At 47.2% G+C, this 14,748-nt stretch overlaps 1 protein-coding gene across 6 annotated transcripts in view; it reads right to left on the bottom strand.

The window, feature by feature from the left end:
* LOC108933319 (plectin-like) overlaps positions 1-14,748 on the bottom strand; it is a 116,556-nt gene that overhangs the window by 17,746 nt on the left and 84,062 nt on the right. For all 6 annotated transcript variants that reach the window (XM_029248179.1, XM_029248180.1, XM_029248181.1 and 3 more), the window contains 17 exons: positions 12,089-12,255; positions 9,430-9,545; positions 9,173-9,279; positions 7,914-8,033; positions 7,407-7,502; positions 7,184-7,311; positions 4,944-5,037; positions 4,360-4,514; positions 3,871-4,192; positions 3,218-3,295; positions 2,941-3,102; positions 2,158-2,262; positions 1,969-2,064; positions 1,749-1,874; positions 1,460-1,612; positions 1,037-1,191; positions 818-944 (listed from right to left, as the gene is read on the bottom strand). In XM_029248179.1, the coding sequence (XP_029104012.1) occupies positions 818-944; positions 1,037-1,191; positions 1,460-1,612; positions 1,749-1,874; positions 1,969-2,064; positions 2,158-2,262; positions 2,941-3,102; positions 3,218-3,295; positions 3,871-4,192; positions 4,360-4,514; positions 4,944-5,037; positions 7,184-7,311; positions 7,407-7,502; positions 7,914-8,033; positions 9,173-9,279; positions 9,430-9,545; positions 12,089-12,255 (2,307 nt within the window). The remainder of the gene's footprint in view (positions 1-817; positions 945-1,036; positions 1,192-1,459; positions 1,613-1,748; positions 1,875-1,968; positions 2,065-2,157; positions 2,263-2,940; positions 3,103-3,217; positions 3,296-3,870; positions 4,193-4,359; positions 4,515-4,943; positions 5,038-7,183; positions 7,312-7,406; positions 7,503-7,913; positions 8,034-9,172; positions 9,280-9,429; positions 9,546-12,088; positions 12,256-14,748) is intronic.

Genomic DNA, 14,748 nt, shown 5'->3' with positions numbered 1-14,748 from the left:
AGCTCGTTTCTAAAAACAAATGTGAAAATTAATGTAAACGATGATTTTCTTATTTGCAGGAAATTCTGGACTAATTCACGCCACACTGATGGCATAACTACATCCTTGTACCGTTAATACAACGTGTTACACAGAGGACTTCACCACAGTGTGGTCTTCGCAGCAGAAATGAATCGCATTACAGGTGCGAAGAATGGGGTGCGAGACTCAGAAACTGCTCGGATAACGATGACATTGGTATCGTCTGACGCGGGTCTTAACAAAAGTACCTGAATTTAGCGCACACCAGCTCCACCTCTAAGACCTTGTAGAGGATTTGACTTTAGCAGTTAGTGCAGATAACGTTGATTTAGAGGGGCAAAGTGAGCCAAACACTATGCATAATTTGGAGGGGACCAACAGGCTGTTGCATTACATGGAAATACACATAGTAACAGAATATGTTATGAAAGGCTGTAAATTTGTTATGGATTTGATATTTTTATTCATTTTGCTGATGCCTTTCTCTAAAGCAAGTTCTTTACCCATTTATACAGCTGGGTAATTTTTACTGTCAGTTCAGAGTAAGAACCTTGCTCAAGGGTACTACAGGAGGAGGTGGGATTTGAAGTGAAAATCAATAGCTAACACCACTACGCCACCTGCTGACCTGAAATGCCAAGATAAGTGTTTCCAGCAACTTTTCCCTTCAAATAACCCACGGCTATATTTTTTCAGCATAACAATTTTAGAAAACTGAAGATAGCACAGTAAAATTAAACAAATATCCAACCGCCACACCCCAGGTCTCAGTCCTATAGCTCTGCTGACATCTCACCATGATCATATTCCAGGAGTGGATCTGCTGGATGTCCCTCATCAGGTACTGCCAGGAGAGCAGGCTCTTCATGTCGATATGCAGCCGCTGCCAAAGGACCATGAGCTTCTGCACAGAGGAGCCAAGGCTGGCAGACGGTACATTGAGGGTTAACCAGGCACCTGGGCTACAGCTGCATTAGCACAAACTATGTGGTTGGACACCGTGGTAGACGCTCACCCAGAAACACCGTCCACAGCCTCGGCGTTTGTTGGGGGGATGAAGAAACAAATGGACGGCACAAAGGCCTCATCTCCAGAGCTGTTGTGCACCTTCCACTTGTAGGGCTGCGAGTTGTCCTTCAGCACACATTCGTCACCCCTGTGAACCGTGATCTGACAGGGAGCAAAGACAGATCCAGATTTGAACCAATATCCACCCACATCCAAGCTGACGTGCCAAGAGCTGAATGTCGACCTGCTCGGCCACCAAATCCTCCAACAATGCCAATAACGTACATAAAAATGTATGTGATTTATGTGTTCATATATACTTTTACAAACATTAAGGAAGCGAGTTTCTCCAGTTTGATAAACATTAATAAGCATTAATATATCGATGAAAGTCATTTGCATTCAGGAATTGTAACTGGTGTGCGCTCACCTCCATCTGTTTGAAGTCGCACACAGCCTGGATGGGCAGTTGGCCTTTGACTGGTGTGGCAGGGTTGCGTGGCTTCAGCTGGATGATGGTCTTTGCTCGGTTTTTCAGTCCTGCCACAAGGGTCTTGAACTCGTTGAGCTGCTCCTTTTCTTCCTGATGATGTAGAAGATCAAAAGTGAAAACCGATAAGGAGACAAGCCCCTTCCAGAGACGTCTGAGAACCACTTCATCCCACGTGTCTGAATTCGATACCAAGTGCTGATCATAGTCCACAAGGCACGCAATGTACCTCAGAGTCCTGCAGCAAGTCCTCCAACCGTGTGACGGTGATGGAGCGGTCACAGGTGTACTTCTTCCTCATGCTTTCTGACATCTTCTTCATTTTCTCATCTGCCTCCTTCACATCTGAGAAGAACTGCGTGGCAGGCAAGGAGTCACGTTGAGAGGCCAACACCTCGGGGTCTTCATGGACGTGTGGAATTCCTGACTGCCCCCACCCGCACGCTCACCTGGAAGTAGGCCGTGTTCTCCTTCAGATGGGCTTCAATGCAGCAGCACAGCTGGAGAATCCAGCTCCACTGGGTCTGTAGGGCTGCGACGAACGCCTGAAGGAAGACCGCAGAAGGAGATGAGTGGCGATGACTTGATGTGAATATCACCTCCTTACCAATGCTGTCTAGGGTAGCCTGTCCCCTCACCTCTATGGTCTTCCTCCCCGGGTGGCCCTCCTTCAGAAGCTTGTCCCCAGTGGCCTGGACGCTGTTCACCTTCTTCTCCCGCAGCTCCAGCTCTCGCATCAGGCCCTGACCAGAACAGAGCAACGTTTCAATATTTTGTACATATACCTTTAGAAACATGGCTTGCAAAAAAATTCCACACACAATATAGTAATCATTGTCACATGTCTGAATGTTGCTAACCGCCAAAACAAAATATATTGCATATTTCTTATAACACAAGTCCATACACCAACCCAGTCAAAAGTGCAAGCACACCACACACACACTTTCTGAAACCGCTTGTCCCGAGCGGGGTCGCGGCAAACCGGAGCCTAACCTGGCAACGCACGGCGCAAGGCAGGAGGGGGAGGGGACGCACCCAGGACGGGACACCAGCCCATCGCAAGGGACCCCAAGCGGGACTCGAACCCCAGACCTGCCAGAGAGCAGGACCCGGCCAAGCCCGCTGCGCCATCGCGCGCCCCGCAAGCACACCAGCTGGAAACTATTTTTTGTTGAGATTCAGCATTTGTTAACATGTTTGACCAGGAACGGAGCTGCCATGTCTGCCCAGGTCTGCCCAGGTCTCCTGCAGCACTTCCCAGAGACGTACAGTAGGTCACGCTGTGAGTTGCTTTGCTTTCACTCCCCTGTCCGGTTTGTCCCGTACAGGTGTTGCTGCCCGGGTTGCCCACCTGTACTCACACTTTTCACTCATATGCACTGGATCCTTTTTCTTACTTTAGGGGGCACAAGCCATACCGAGTAGTTATCCTTCTTGGCAGTCATGTTGGTGTTGCGCTCGCTCCAGTCGTAGTTCACTTCTTCCTCCTCCTTCTCGTTCAGCCACATGAGCTCCTTTGTGGCAGCGCTGACAAAGGCCAGCAGCTGGTCCAAGTTTCGAAGACGGGCCTTGGAGGAATTCTGAAACGGAAGAGGTCGTAACAATGATATTCACATTGTGTTTCCCATCCAAAGAACTCCTGGTTTAAATAAACAGGACCCTTGGCAAGGCACACGGTTAAAGGCTGGCACTTACCATCAGCTTGTTGTACTGCAGTTCCAACTTGCCAAGGTGCTCCCTGTAAGCAGCCTTGCTCGCTGGGGAGAGCTGGCTCTGAACAAGAGAAGAGAACAAAATACTCTACAGTCAGGGCACACTTGACAAACATCTATTCCTGTCTACAGGGAAAAAAAAAAACCTTGAATACCCTAGTTCTTCTTATAAATAGTCAAGTTACCAATTTTCAGTAAAAGAAACATTTTCTGTTTCTGCAGCCAGTCAGTAAAACACACACCCAGGCAGGAGAGGTGTGTAGGACTGCCTCAGTTCACCTCACTTCCACAGTGTTTACACCTTGTGTTTGGTTTTCATCGGTGATGAATAATAGGATGATACATGTTGCACATTTTTATGAGATAAATCGGTCAACCTTTGGCAGTGAATAGGGGCTTGCGAAGACAATGTATTTTTTTTCAGTCCTTTTACTGTTTTAAGTTTTTTTAGTTTTGGCATACATTTAAAGATTGCTGAAAAACTATAAAAAAGATAAAAAGTTAATAAAAAACAACAGGTAACAAAAATTTGAGGGATGTCCGTGTTATTAATCTTTAACTGATTATGACGTAGTGGTAAAACTGTATGAGGGAAGCAAACTAAATTCTTGCCTTCAACAAGTCCCTAAATGTTACCTCATCAGCACGAGCCCGGTCAATCTTGGAGCGGAAGTCCTCAATGGACTGGTGTAGACCGCGGTGGCTGCCCAGCTGGGACTCCACAGAGGGCAGATCGGAGCCCCACTCGGCCCCATCCACACGCCGCTGGTTCTCCTCCACCCAGGCCAGCAGCTCTTGGATATAGCGCAGCGTCACATCGTCCAGGTCGGGCCTCGCCCTGGCAGTGGACTGCTGGAAAGTTTGGACTATGGGGATCTGAGTGGCGGTCACGCCCGACTTCAAACGCAGGTTGTACTCGCTACGCAGGTTAACAAGCCGCTCATGCAGACGGTAGACCCTGGAGACAGACAGGAAGACCAATTTTCAGAAGGCATTAAAATTAAAAATCAGATAGCCAGAGAGGGCAGAACAACGTGATTAAATATAGCTTTCCTTCCCAATATTATGCTCAGCAAATGCCTAATCTGTCTCTGTCGAAGGCCCGCGAGCTGCCGCCGGTCTCACCTCCGATACATTTGCTCAGCCTGCAGGTGGCGCCCGTCCTTCAGTAACTGCACGTCATTAAAAAGCAGTCGGATCATCCCTTCCGCCTTTTCCAGGTCTTTCTCCACCTCAGACGTGTGCTGGGCTGGTTTACCTGCATTCAGCAGTCGGATGTCCTGGAGAGCAGAAGAGCCGGCAGACGGTTTCAAATGTTGCCATGGTGACGTGGTATATATACACACATACATGCATACATACATGGGATACACACACACACACACACACACACACACACACACTAATCAATCACATCCTGATAGATGGACTGCACAGAGGCTTAAGTTATACATTCGGAAAGTCAGATAATTTTACACTGATAGTTGTTAGAGAATTTTTTTTTTCTGCCACTCATATTTATTGGGCAACAGTGAGGTTGATCACTCATGAAAAGGAGCTCATTACCCCTGAGCTGCCGTCTTCTATATAATCATCAGGGACTCCAGTGAGCAGCATGAGGCTGAGCTATGCTCCTTGTGGCAAAGTAAAACTACGATTTACTTTGTTAATAGTTAAGCTTCCTGCCACCGGTCTCCCGCATAACTCACCGCCTGCAGCAGGGTCTCCACCTGGTTCAGCTGCTCCTCACACACCCCAGACTCCATCTGGACCTTGCTGACGATCCTCTGCAGGCGCTCGAGCCTGAGCGGAACCCGGGACACACACAGCACGCCTTACACAATGGACATCACAGCATCCTGAAAACAGGACGTCTGCTCCACTGCTTCAGTAATTGAATAACAATATAATACAATAAACCTGTAAATGCTTGGGGGCAAAAAAAAAAATGAACACGGGACAATAATATTTTATTATAACTGCTTTGCCTTCTGAAGCTACCTTACATAAGGCCAACAATATCCAGACACCGTGGGTTACAGGTCACGGTTCATAAAGGTACTCGTTTTCACATTATGTGGATTTTTGTTGAGCTTGCTGACTGCTTTTTTACGGAAGAATAAGAATATAGCCAAGCAACATGAAAAAAACTGCAAGCAAAATATGGAAATAAAGAGTCTTTCAGAGCTATAAAGGTAAGCAGGCTAAGAAACACTGAGGCAACACAAGGAGTATGTACAAAACGCAGTTAAACACTCACTGCCCACGCTGCCGAAGCAAGTACTCTAAACTGTGGCTGACGTGTAAGAGAGACATGACCGAGGAGCGCGCTCGGGCGCTGCCGGCAAACGACAGCGTACGTGGAGACGGTTTTCGGGAAGCCTTCGTTGTCTAGCGGCTAAACCGACAGCGCTGCATGAGTTCGGAGCCGACGGCCGTTCAATAAGTACCAGCCTCGCAGTGATCTTGTGACAAGGGTCAGCCCTGCTAAGAGCCACACCCTGGTTCTTGTGATGAGTGAAATATACTTTAATAACAGTTAGAGCACAAATGATTATATTCAGTCTTTCAAGGCCTTGCAGAAGCAGTACTTTCTCACACAGGGCCCTTTTTTCCTCCCATTTTGTCAGTTTTTATTATCCATTTAAAAAAAAAAATCTAAGTGAACTGTGTGCTGCAGGGTAATCAAGGAGGGGGGGAAAAAAAAAAAAATCAGTGGGACACCTTTTTGAAAGAGAAAAAAACTTGTCAGTTTATGTTGAAGTGAGAGCCAATCAGCCAACCAGGAGCAGTTCTTACCGCTGCCCTATTATTTTCCTTATCAGCTTATCAATATTATTCTTGGATTTTCTCAGGGTCCTTTCCCAGATCCGCTGGCCTCTCATTTTATGCTTTCCAAATTTCTACATATGTCTATTTACTGAAATAACTGAGGCCAATTACCTTCCCTAACACACGGTGAGCAACGAGCCTCCTGGGACAGAACCCCACAATTCCCTACATTTCCTATCCCGTATTTCCCCGCCCTGTGACCATAATTCAACAATCTCTCTGAGGCTTTTATTGCACATTGGTGACTCTTTGGACTCTATGTGGGGTGTTGCAGTTTGACGGTGTTTTTAATTTCTTTTCACGGCATGTCCTCAAAACATGGAAACGCCCTGTTTGCTTTGGCAACGGAGAGAGCATGTGATGACCTCTCCTTTAGACATGGGACCCTACTGCTACCATCACCGCACGGTGCATTACCAGCAAGAGCTTCACAGCCTCGTGTGCAATACAGTGTAACTAATGGGGCCTTGGGTTCTGGAGTCCTTACAGTCATTGCCTTCCTATCTATCAACCAGGGTTCGAATCCAAGCTTCAGCTCTAGTACCCTTGATCAAGGTACTTCCCCTAAACTAATAAACTAAAGAAATAGCGCAACTATATATATAGGTAAAGCCCTGCAATTAGCTTGCCATACAAAGCCAATATTGTAAGTCACTTTGGAGAAATGGTTACACTAACAAGTTCATGATAATGACAGGAAATGGATGGTCAGCTGTAAAGGATATAGTGTATATAAGATGTACAAACATGCACATTCTGACTTTCTACAGGAGGTTTGGAATTATGGGGAATGTGGTGGCACAGCAGGTTTTGCTGGTGCCCGCTGCATGGCAAGTCCGGAGTTCGAGTCCCGCTTGGGGTGTCCAGCGATGGACTGGCGTTCTGTCCAGGGTGTATCCCCACCCCCTTCAGCCTTGCGCCCTGTGTTTCTGGGAGAGGCTCCGGCTCGCCACGACCCCACTCGGGACAAGCGGTTGTTGCCATTGGCTGGTTGGTTTGGTATTATTGGTCTTATTATCTTTCTCTGTTCCTTTTTTGTGAATCAACAAGTTGCAAAGTACCACGGCTGCAAGCGAACACGTGTCAGGTGCCGCAGTAGTGTGCCCCGCACGCTCACCTCTCAAACTCAGCCCTGAGTAGCCGCTCTCTCTCCAAGATGGCTACATGCAGGAGGCCCCATTCCTTCTCCACATCTAGGGGGTGGTATCCCGGGGGCACCTTGACCTGGCCTGCCTGGACTGCCCCCTGCAGAAGGGGACACCGAACAACACCCCCAGTCATTCGAGTATCCTCTCCACAGCCTGGTCCCAGGGGCAGAAACGCCTGGGTGGGACGCTCACCTCGAAGGACTTGTAGATGTGTTTGGAGCGATTCTTGTCAGCCTCCTTTGCTGGGAGTTCAGTCTCTTTGAACTTCAAGAACTGGCGCCAAAGAACCTGGAAGAGGAGTACAGTGCTTGGAAAAATTTGTACCAAATAAAACCGACTCGCCCAAATGTTCAATAGTCAGTCAAAGGGCTTTGCTCCTAGGAGACAAATTCATTAAAAAGTGCACTTACCAATAAATATTTAAAAAAAAAAAAAAAATGCAATTTTATGCCAACACAAGCAGACTGAAAAGGATTTCTTTGTCAGGCCATGGAAACACTATTAATCAGATTAAATGAGACACTCAGACTCATACCAGCAACACATGAACATTGTCAGGTTAAAGAACAGGAGATGCTTATATTAATAAAATTGCCACTTGTGCATAATGTTGTAACTGCGACAACCGATCTACCAAGATCAGCAGAATGCAACATCAGTCACCTGTGAGTCACAGCTGGCTAACGGACAAGGACTCACCTCGATCTCTTCGTAGTTGGTGGGAAACTTCCTTTCGTTGTAAACGGCGACGTAGTGGCGCATCCACTGGAGCAGCAGGGTAACCAGCTCGTAGTACTCCTGCCAACGCAGCTCCAACTCCTACAGATGCCACGGGGGCCACAGGTTAACAGCACACCTCGGGCAGCGTTGAGCTTGAGCGTAAACACCGTAGCGGAGAAACTGAACAAAACTCTGAGCAAATTCATTACCAAATTAGTGAATACTGCGATTACTGACGCTGTGATTTTTAAAAAATATATTTCTAGAAAAAATGAAAATTGAATTCTCATGCCAAACACATTTAGTTTTTAATGGATTTAGACAAGGCCTTCAAGGGTTAACACTCAGTACACAAGCATCGGACATTAATTTTTAGGATTATTGTATTGGTTTAGCTGACACTTTTCTCCAAGGTGACTCATACTATTAACTTGTACACTAAGCTACTTACAATTACTTGCCCCTTAATACAAGTGGTTAATTTTTAATGCATTAATTCAAGGTATGTTAATATTTGAACCTGTATTCCTTGATTCCACCTGCTGCTCCCAGAGTGTAATAATGATGAATTAAATGTAATATTTATGGGTATAATTTTATTTAAAGTACTGTGAAGCATTTCCTTGTGTATTTTACACTCACTGTGTTTTTCCCCAGCACAAAAATGACAAACTCAGAGACTCTGCAATGTGCCTATAAAAAGACACTGCAGAAAACTAGAAACAGCTGTAAAAGTCCCTAAATTACCGGAGTTCTGCAGTTCTGGGATGGAGTCTATAATATTACCGTCCCTCAGGAATTACTGTACCCAGAGACAATTTCATTTAAATTACTCAAGAGGACATATGGTTATTTCTTGAAACAATTCTCACAAGAAAATGTTTCTGAGAAACTCCAGCGTGGAAAGACCACAGTCAAGAGAATCTGCATTGTATTAAATTGCCACTTGAGGACAGCATGGCTAGCTGACGCCACTTGTCTCTGAAGTCTTCAGAGTGCCCTTAACAAACAGCTATTATAGACTTATGGGCTCTAAAAAAATATCTAATTAATTAAAACCAGCATTAGCTGAATGTGGTGCTTAGAGCAAGCACTGATTTGTTATTCGACAGCGTAACAGATCTGAAACGTGACGGTGGGATGGTGAAGAGTCTCAGCCTTGCAGCATGTGGAAACACCCCAGAGCACTGTGGCTCCTCCCAACGGCAACCTAAATGACAGTTTGAGACGAGACTCACGTTGGCTTTGACGCCATCCTGGATGTCGGGCACCCTGGGCATCACGTCATAGAGGGACGACACATAGGTGATGATCGACTTCTCATCGGGATGCGGCACATCCACATCTAAGGACACAGACGGCGGACTCATCGGCTTCTTGATGAACAGGGATCCTCGTGGATTGTCCACGTACAGCAGCGACCAGCTCACTGTGTGCTATTTGCCCGGATATCGAGTGCTGTCATGCCAGCACGCTGGCACGTCAGGTCCCTTACCCTCGGGGTCCAGCAGCCGCGTGACCCCCAGGTCTCTCTCTGCCACACTGAAGGCCTGCTCCAGGTTCTCCACATTGGTCTGCCGGTACACCTTGTTCATGTCAATGAGTCCAGGTCTGAAAAACACACGGGGGGTTAGAAACGGGGCCTGCCACAGGCCACTTTTGACAGAGTAATGTAAAGGGGAGACAATTTCACCATTCCAAGAGGCGGGGTAAGTAAGGGGAAGGGCCGATTGGATATACCTTTTATGAAATATTGCAAAATTTTCCCTGATACAAACTCTGGGAATTGACACCAATGTGTGTCTGTACATGCTGACAACCTGTGTTATGTGGTTTTTTTTTTTAAAAAAAGTAGATTCTCCTACCTGTCAGTTATACTCTTGTGTAATTTATTCTGGAAAAATTGGTTGGTATTAGACTAACTGCACATTTAGAATTGCGCATCTGTGCCTCTATCGCTCCATCACTTAGCGAGATGTACTTTGTTCACTCACAATGGAGGACAAACGTCTGCTAATCGAGCGAATGAAAACGTGTACGTTTTTCCACCCATGATGACTGCTCCCAGCTATGCCCTGAGCTCACTGGTGGGGTCGGTTTGAGCACGGCAGCTAAGAGAGGTGGACGGAATCGCATCTCTCCTCCATGAATCTGCACGCACACCTGCCGTTCGGGGCCAAAGGCTGTCTGAAGACGGCAGACATTTCTGAAAAGCAGCGATGGAGGGAACGTGACACAGGGCTGGCGCTAGGAGAGGCTGCCGAGTACAAAAATGCATTCCCTGCAGCTGAATAAAACACAGCAAACAAGCTGTGGAGTCCGCTGCCAAGTGACTGAGGGTTGAAGCAATTAACGTGCATGCAAAGACAAGCTCAGAGCACACAGCGACAAAAGACACCGTTTTCCTGACTGCGCTTCGAAATATTAGAGCGTGAACAAAAAAATAAGCAAGAAAAAACAAAACAAAGACAGCATTCACTGCGTTTCGGAAGGGGAATCCTATGACTCGAAAGATGAGGGGCGATTAGAAAGACGAGACGCGTGTGCTTTCCTTCATTAATCGTGCTCTCTGCGCCATGAGGAAGACACGTACAGCTCTCGGACGCGCAGGGTGCAGAAGCTCCTCGGGCTCCTCGGGGCCTCGCGTAAGACCACGTGCTCCAAGCCAAATTCCTGCTCCGTGCTCTGGGAGCCCCTGCTGGAGCAGGCGCCGGGGCTCTGCGATTCCCAGCCTGAGTCCACGGAGGCCTCCGAGGGGATGTCCTCGCAGAGCATCACCACGCGGTCCTCCAGGTCGCCGAGCGAGCCCGAAGTGCTTCGGCTCCTCCTCGGCTTCAGCTTCCTCTTCAAGCTGAGCATGGTGGCGTTCGCTGGTTCGGACCCGCGCAGGAGATCGGCACCCCAGGAGCGACGCCCCGTCCCTTTGTTCGCCTATCTTCTTATCCGTTCGTTCCTCGAGAAACGGTCCATCTGACATAAGCCACCTTTTCACTCCAAGTGTCCAGGGTCTCAGAAGGACACTCCCATCTTCTGGCATCAGTGTTCCCGAGTCCTCTGGGCAATCCGAGCTCTCGCGTTCATCATCGCAAAGCAGTCGCCTGCAGACGTCTCAGGGTATTTGATCCATACCGTCTTCAGCTTTTCGTTTCTGCACCTTGAGCTCCGTAACTGTAAGACCTGAGCTAGGCTACTTAACCAAAATGGTCATAAAATAAATGTATAAATATGTTTTTTCCTTTCAGCATTTAACGACCAGGTCTGCGTGTGCAGTTGCTACCCTGGAGTCCTCTACTTTTAAAACTAGGTGTTTAGTGGGTGTTCCTTGGAAGCAGATTTAAGCGTTGGAGGGGAATGCTCAGGTAGCAGGGCGTTCCTGTAGCACAAAGCTGCAAAATTCCTTTCCAGCGCCGCCACGCCCAGCATCAGCATGCCAGCCAGGGAGAAATTTTTCATGTTTTCGGGCAAGGCAAACTGATAAATGCTTTTCGGAGTTTCTCCCATGCATAAAACTTGTTGCAGTGTGCAGCGTTTTCACGACTGCTTCATTTACTCTTATTTTACTACCTAGTAAACTTGTGCTAGACTGACAAATCCTGCATGCCTTTTGTCCCACAGCTGTAGTAACATCATTAGATGCATATCATCGGCGCTGATTTATACTAAATGCCTACATGCTTTGGCAGGTCTGCCGTAGAGCTGACACACTAGTAGTGGCCTTTCACATTCTAGCTCCCATTTGCAAAGTAATAAATGCAACCCCTATATTATTGCCATGCTTTACAAGTGCTATTAGGGGAAAAGGTAGAAATCACTCATTTCGGTAGACACATGCAAGTAATAGTGGGGTATGAAATTGCAGCTTTGCGTTGGTTTTAGTGGAATATGTGTGCAGACTGCCATGGCTTGACATCGGTGTTTGAAGTATTTATCCTCTTATGATTCTAGAACTTTCATGAGAAGCATAACAGATACCCGAGTGTGATGTAACCATACACTGTAGTAATTCCAGCTGCTAACAAATTCCAACTCTAGTGAATCTGCAGGTACATCAGGAGGGATACAGAGAGAAGCATGGAGGACGAGGCGGCACATCCACACGTTCAAAACCCAGAACGGAGAGACACGGATACTGCGCACTACAGCCTGCAGCCCACCTGTGCTTGTGAATGACGGCATTGAAGAGCTTGCCATCCCTCCAGCTCGTAGTGAAGTTGTCGCAGCGCAAGCCCTGGTAGCCCTCCACCATGCGCTGGGCCCAGAGGAGCAGCTTCTCCTTGGCCGTCATGTCGTCCGACTGGCCGTTCACCTGGATGTCTGAAATCTGAGATACGAGACAAGGCACAGGTCGCGGACAGGGGTCAAGTTCAGGGGTCTGATGAAGAAGAGAAAGAAGTGATAAGCGGGACTGTCAAACATTTCACTAGACTGAAATTGCACAGCTTTAAGAGCGAATACACACACACACACACATTTTCTGAACCGCTTGTCCCTTACGGGGTCACGGGGAACCGGAGCCTACCCGGCAACACAGGGCGTAAGGCCGGAGGGGGAGGAGACACACCCAGGACGGGACGCCAGTCCGTCGCAAGGCACCCCAAGCGGGACTCGAACCCCAGACCCACCGGACAGCAGGACCGTGGTCCAACCCACTGCGCCACCGCACCCCCCTTAAGAGCGAATATTCAACAGGAAAAATGAAAGAGCGTAATACTTTGTAAATTCAACCCGGCGATAATTTAAAACAGAGTCCAATAGGGGGTGGTCTGTATTCCATTGCACAGCCACACTGGACAGAAGGGGTTCAGTTGAGTACTCTGGTGTGCACGACGGCAATGTTTTCATCGTGTCTGTGATGCATCATATTTTTCAGCATCAATACCAAACCAGAAAAAGAAAGTGAGCAGATGGAGCCAACAATAACCCCTTTGAGGGGTGCCATGAAACATGCAGAACACGCCTAGGAGGCTTTCGCTACTAATGTAGGCGACTTCACATAATGTCGTTTAGAGCTTTTCTGAAGGCACACTTCACTTGTAAGAATGGGCTGGCTGTACAAAAAAAAAAAAAAGAAAAAACACGGGAGACGTACAGTCTGCGCAGAGCGAGCAATTTTTTTTCCTTGCAACAACTGCCAGGAAGTAATCCAATGAGCGGCTATTGCCGGCAGCTTAATGAAAATCAGTCAGCAGTGTTATTATCTTCCCACAGAAAGCATGCGAGCATGAGGCTTTATTCTGAGCTCTTAAACAACTTTGTTTCATGCCACGTCTGATTTCGGCTCACATTAGCGCTGGCATTAAGCAGAGGAGCTGCTGCGAAACGTCTACGGTGGGGTACGGGCACAACTGCTCCAGCGGCGTCTGGTCACAAGACAAAGAAGGGGCTCAATCTACTCATTCATGAGAACAAATGTCACTTTATGCCACGGGCTGTTTTTGATTATGTGTGCAGAGGTGTCCAGTGACTCATCGCCAGCATTTCCTTCTGGCGCTGGACAATGTGACTGCGAGCTCCCACTTTGTGGCCGTACCGTAGTATCGCTTTTTTTTTTTCATCTGTCTGCCAGGGTGGCACAAGGAAAGAGGGCAGGGCAGCACCACCCCGCACCCTCCTCCGTTTTCCCACAAAGCCGAATACCAGGAGCAGTGTGTGCACAAGCGGTGACTCATGAATCCCCCTAGGGCAGAACTCCATCTTTAGGAAAAAGCAACAAAATGCCAGTTTTCCTCTTTTTTTTCCCCTTCAAAACAAAGTGCCCACTGCTTTAACCGTTTCCCAGCATCAGCCCGCAAAGCACTGCAGGAATGTCTCTTTCTTCTGCCGAGCTGCAGGATGATCACCAAAGATGCTGCGGTACTGCCGACAGCTTTCTCAAAGACATCCTACAACAGTATGTTTTGTACACCAAGATATTTACAGTGATTTACTCATCCATCAATAAGTACCATGCTCCATGAGTTAGTTAAGTGAAGGATCCCTGTGTCCATCCAATCAAACACACACGCATTCTTTCACGCATACTCTACGGGCAATTTAGAATTCCCACTTCACCTGAAAGACATTTCTTTGGACTGTGGGAGGAAACCAGAGCACTGAAACAAAGAGAGATCATGCAAACTCCACAAAGTTCCCCAAAAGACACCACAGAGTCCGTTGTCATACATGGCAAAGACGATTTTAGCGTTTAAAAAATTTATTCATTAGATACTCTTGTGAAAAAGGCATCATAAGTGCAACTCTAAATGCACTGATTTAGTGCGTGTGCACAAACAAACACAGAGGATACAGCTTCTTTCTTTCCGCTATCCGGTGCCCTTCCCTACTGCTCCTTTTGCATGCCTGCTGATCCACACAGAACTGAAAACAAAGTAATTACCTCGACACCGTGCGATGACATGCCCAACTATCTATTTTCATTAAATCAATACGAACTGGCAGGGTCAGTATGCAGCTCAAACTGGTCCTATCCACACTGCAACTCAAACACTACCTACAATAAAACCACCTACCAGTAAAGGGCACTCATGGAAACGAGTTCGCAGAGTGGTATAACCTCGCTGTTTTTAAATTTTAATACCGAATACCTAACTCGATCAGTCACTAGACAATTTAGTGCAGGTTGCCAAGTCCTAGAGCACCTTTTTAGTGTGCAGAGAAGTACCAAAAAATTGACGGATTATTGCTCTGAAACTGAGTAAGTTTTACACCTACTGAAATACATGCTTACATATATTTATTTAGCTGACACTTTTCTCCAAAGCAACTCACACTGTTAATCTACTTACAAGTATTCACCCATTTACACAGCTGGGCA

Source organism: Scleropages formosus, chromosome 23, assembly GCF_900964775.1.
Source record: "Scleropages formosus chromosome 23, fSclFor1.1, whole genome shotgun sequence".
In the NCBI taxonomy this organism is placed as follows: Eukaryota; Metazoa; Chordata; class Actinopteri; order Osteoglossiformes; family Osteoglossidae; genus Scleropages; species Scleropages formosus.
Note: the sequence above shows the minus strand (reverse complement) of the source record. Positions and strands in the feature narration are given on the sequence as shown.